General features: G+C 37.0%; 1 protein-coding gene and 1 long non-coding RNA gene across 8 annotated transcripts in view; one reads left to right on the forward strand and one right to left on the reverse strand.

The window, feature by feature from the left end:
* LOC122244241 (kinesin-II 95 kDa subunit) overlaps positions 1-1,211 on the reverse strand; it is a 31,609-nt gene extending 30,398 nt beyond the window's left edge. For 4 of the 7 annotated variants that reach the window (XM_086552481.1, XM_086552480.1, XM_086552476.1 and 1 more), the window contains exon 1: positions 1,063-1,201. Coding sequence is in view for 1 of the 7 variants with exons in the window: in XM_086552475.1 (XP_086408601.1) it covers positions 1,010-1,058 (49 nt within the window). In the remaining 6 variants the exon portion in view is untranslated. Of the gene's footprint in view, positions 1-1,009 lie in introns of all 7 variants that reach the window. The other 3 variants (XM_086552477.1, XM_086552478.1, XM_086552475.1) reach the window with 3 other exon arrangements.
* LOC147468582 (uncharacterized) overlaps positions 155-5,000 on the forward strand; it is a 9,216-nt gene continuing 4,370 nt past the window's right edge. Inside the window, exon 1 of the long non-coding RNA XR_015192359.1 lies at positions 155-273. This is a non-coding gene — a long non-coding RNA (uncharacterized LOC147468582). The remainder of the gene's footprint in view (positions 274-5,000) is intronic.

Below are 5,000 nucleotides of genomic sequence, written 5' to 3' on the forward strand. Positions count from 1 at the left end.
TCAATATCTTTCATTATGTTTCCTATCTGCAAATAAACACAAAAAATAAAGAAGAAAAATAAAATAAATCATACGTTTCTTACATTTTAAATTACCTCATATAATAATGATTATGATGATCTATATCTTATCATTCAATCCATCCACACAACAAGTTTCACCTAGCAACTGTTACTATGACTGCTTATAACTCCTCATGTTCTGTTTGACAGATGACTTATGGCTCTGTGAGGATATTGGGATATCAAAGATCTTGCTACCATGGAAACCATAGTGAGTACATAATTTCAAATATAGGGCATCCACAAATTACTATTTCAAACTACCTTATAATTCTGCAAATGGTAAATATTATTTCCAATATCAACTAGTTTTTTTTCTATATGTAGTCATTAGTTACCTAAACAAAAACAAAAAAGCTGTATGTTAAACAGTTATATCACAAATAAACATAGTCAACTTCATATTCACTTTCTCACAATAACAAGAACTCTCTTATCAAATCAACATTTAAATAAACCACAATTCACATAAACATAAAAAAACAAACCACCGAAAATCAATTTCAATCAGAAAAATATCCCTTTACATTGGGGTTATGCCCCATGACTCACACGTCAAACTTAGAAAAAGGCAATTTATTTTTCGGAGTTGTACTTTTTTTCTGGGGATAATGACATTTAATAAGGTTGATTCGTTGAATTGTGGTTTACCGATGTCGCGGTTTTATTTCAGAATGAATTAAATCGCGAGAAAACAAGGCCATGACTCATCCATGAACTGTAAACAAAACGCCTTTTCGTTATATCACATTTCCTAACGAAAAACACGGCGATTCTGTTAGATAAACGAAACAAATTCATGTCAGAAGCTAATACAATGCTTGATTTGTATCAATACCGACATTACGAATCATTATGCACAAAATTCGAGTCAATTAGAATGGAAAAAACACACGGATTCCCGAAACCTCAAAAAATCGACCAAAAAAAATCGGCACAAAACTCACGATTCGCTCTTATATCACCTCTCACTCCCTCCTGAAATGGCCTCTTCATTTACCTCAAGTATTCAGGAAAGCGGCCTCATATCGGAGAAAAGGGCCGAGCCTCCGCCCTCGTCCACAAGTGCCAAGGAAAGCTGAGGAAGTGGAAATCCGAAACGGGAATTCTGGAATGTTTGTTTTCGATCCGAGGCAGACGACAGTCAGGGCGCAGGGCTGCCAACCCTCCCGCCAAGGCTAAAAGCGCTTACCTTTAATTTACGGGGATTTTTTTTGTCATTATATTTTTAATGGTTTGTATATTCTGCGATTGCTTTAGGAAACGGTAACTTTGATAAGTGATGAAATTCTTAGGTATTTTTTTTATTTTATTTTCGCTTGTTGCTGAGTTAACAACAATGTTTACCTTTAATGTGTTTATTAATTTATGGGTGAGGTGGAGGTGCAATTATTCCCTACTTCTCCTTACTTTGTGTTCTATCTTTATTGTTTCATCACTAGTTGTTAGTCTGTCAATTCTACTGCTACGCTTGGCTTGCCTTCAGTTTTGAGAATATTTCCTTATTTTTTTAAAGTAGCTACAATTTTCCTTTCCCCTCGAAGGTAAAGTTCTCACTCTCGAGAGCTCTCACTTTTATTTTTTTCCTTCACGTTTCATTTCTCTTTTCCCTCTCCCCTATTTTCGTTCATGATTTTAATTTGCTTTGGTTCATTCATTTGTTCTATAGCCTGTAAGTCACTTTATGAATGTGTAGCTATTCCTATCCACATTTTAAGATTATTTTCTTCACTTTAGTGTTAAAATGTAGTTTAGCTGCATTCTGTGTACAATTTTTAGATCGTGATTTCTATTTCCTTTAAGTAATATAATTATTTGTGTAATTAACAGTGACAGTGAAATTCAGTGATTATATTCAGTAAATCAATCTTTCACGAAATTTATTTTTGTTCTTTCTTTTTGCTATGATTCAGTTCTTACGCCCAATTTTACAGTAAGCTCCACGCCTTGGCAGGAAAATGAAAGATATTGATCTACTGCACGCAACTGTTCTACTATTTTTTTTTTCTTTTTTTCTTGACATGCATATGGACTTTTAGTTCTTCCATCCGCATTGTAGGTTGCGTATGCGTGCGGGTGTTTGTATCATGTATTTGGTTCAAGACTGTGAGGATGTGCGGTTTATGAGGAATGATTACCCTCTTCCTCTCTCTCTCTCTCTCTTTCTTTCTCTCTCTCTCTCTCTCTCTCTCTCTCTCTCTCTCTCTCTCTCTCTCTCTCTCTCTCTCTCTTTCTCTTTCTCTTTCTTTCTCTCTTTCTCTCTTTCTTTCTCTCTATTTCTCTCTTTCTCTTTCTCATTCTTTCTCTCTCTTTCTCTCTCTCTCTCTCTCTCTCTCTCTCTTTCTCTCTCTCTCTCTCTCTCTCTCTCTCTCTCTCTCTCTATGCGTGTATGTGTGTGTGTGTGTGTGCGCGCGCGAACATGTATAAGGCCTGAAAAAGGAAGAGTATTTATTAAGCGTTAGTGTCCGCCGGACCTCGTCTCCAGCGAGTCTAAAATTATCCTTCTATAAACATTTCCTGCGAGGATCAGCTGATCTTCTTAGCAGTGTCTTAATTTGCGTCATATATCAGATTCGGAAAATTGAAAAGTCTGTGAACTCCAAGATAAAGCTCTATTTGATATTTCGATTTCAATTGCATATTTGAATTTGAAGATTTGTGTGGGTAAAGAGTGTATACTTGTGACAAGCCTCAGGATCACATATTTCTTACAAATACAATGACAAATGACCGTATACTACTATCCTTAAGGTCTTGCTTTTTATGAAGCAATACGTGTCAACTGGGGTTCAATACGTGTCAACTGGGGTTCAATACGTGTCAACTGGGGGTTCAACACATATTCCGAAACAAGACCATGTACCTAGCTCGAAAAAAAAAAAAAACATCCCAGATTCTACATCTTTAAGCAAGCCAGCGTAGCGTGACAGAGTATAGATTAAGGAACACCTTCCTCGCACCTCGAATTACGACCTCTCTTGGGCAGTAGATTCCTTCAGTTTATCTTTTAAAGAGTGGCCTTCCCTACCCAAAAAAAAAAGCTAACGAGAAATTGAAATAAAAACCCACGAGTGTATGAGTTTAGTTGGATGAGTTTGTCGTTTTTGAATAAGTATGGACGCTTATCAGAGGTGACAGAAGAATAGGCAAGGAAGAAAATATATGAATAGGTTTCATGGAATTCATTAAACAGATTTTAAAAAATGTGTTTTGTAGTCGCTTATGATAGTGTTCTACACGTTTTGTCTTATACAGGATCCAAGGACAAGAGATCTGTGGCAACATTCAACTTTAAGGTCATGATGTATGATCATCATATAATTCGCCGACTTCCATTGGATGATAAGACCAATAAAGAGATGAAATCGCTGTTGTAATGGTGATACAGGATATAATGGCAACGATGATAATATTGATAACGATAGCAGCAACAACAATAATAATGATGATAATAATGATGAATAGAATAAATGAATAAGAATAATAATGATGGTGATCGCAGTCATAATAATAATACTGATGTAAATGATAATAATAATTATGATAATGATAATAACAACAACGTGCCTGCCTGCAAGAGTCATTGCGCACTGAACATTGCATTGAAGCAGAGCTTTCAAGATCTCTCACGTCGATTGATCCATCAGCTGCCGTGGACCTCAAGCCATGAAGTGTGTGAGCGAGAGGACGAGAGTTCAGGCAACAATGACCTTGCCTCGAGTCATGAAGGGCGGCGAGGGCCACGGCGTTCGCGACCCCCACGCCCAAGAGGCTCACTCGCATGCGAATTATAAAGCAGAAAGTCAAAAGCAAGGATTAGAACAGCCGTCATGCACTCGTTCAAGGGAAAAGGAGAAAGGTTGATTGTTGTCATTCATTTGTTTCAACATCCCTGATATGCAGTAAGTCAAAACTAGTATAAACAGTCAACATTACTCCCGAGCCGCAAGAGATCTTACTTGCACCGAAACCACAACAACTCGCACATCTAATACACGAGATCGCAATTGCACGGAAATATCACCGATATAAAATCACATGAATCATACGAAATCTTCTTAATTGCGCTGGAACCACGACTGTTACCACATAACCTGAATTAAATTCTTTAGGCGGCTGTGTTCCCTTTAATAAATCAATCTCAGTGCTTCCCCCCAAATGGCGCTGGTTTCCAAGTGGGGAAGGGAAGCTCTCGTCTCACGAGGAACACCACACTGGGTTTCACTAACAAAAACCTCCACATTCGAGCACATATTTGTTTTTGTTTTTCCCGTTTCCATTGGGTGTGGTTGTATTGACAAAGTTTTTTTTTTTTTGCTGTGTTAGTGTCCTGTCCTACGAGGTAAGTAGTTCTATGTGCGTCTGTAAAGTGTATACTCTCTATAATTGCTTAAATCAAAACGATAATCTTGATGAAAAAGCCGATGTGATTGACACTCACTTGCGAATCTTAAATAAGAGTTCACAAATTTGGTTACTCCATGTCTAATATCATTAACATCGACATGTTCCTTGGAGCATTATGATGACAATAACATTCTCACCCGGATATTCCTCCTCCGCGACCGGTACAACCAAAATGAAGTGCGATATATTTTTCACTCTCAAACTCAAAGGGTCAAACACTTATTAATAGCAATATGTCTTGGAATATGCAACGAATATTGTTCACTGCAACCCGAAATCCTACTAAATTTAGCCAAGAATCCCACCCGCAGAGAGAACACTAACATAACAGGAAATTGCTAACGTGGAACATGTTATGACGATTGTCAGAAAGAATGCAGACTTAACTATATTTTTGCATATTAATCTTAAGAACAGAATTGAATTGTATATCATCAATGAAACTGACTTTTGGATGATCATAACAACAGTAATGATGATAATGTTGATGATGAAGATAATGATGATATTATTCAGTTATAATAGCAGTGA

Source organism: Penaeus japonicus, unplaced genomic scaffold, assembly GCF_977035675.1.
Source record: "Penaeus japonicus unplaced genomic scaffold, GWHDUDI00000001_assembly GWHDUDI00000027, whole genome shotgun sequence".
Taxonomy (NCBI): Eukaryota; Metazoa; Arthropoda; class Malacostraca; order Decapoda; family Penaeidae; genus Penaeus; species Penaeus japonicus.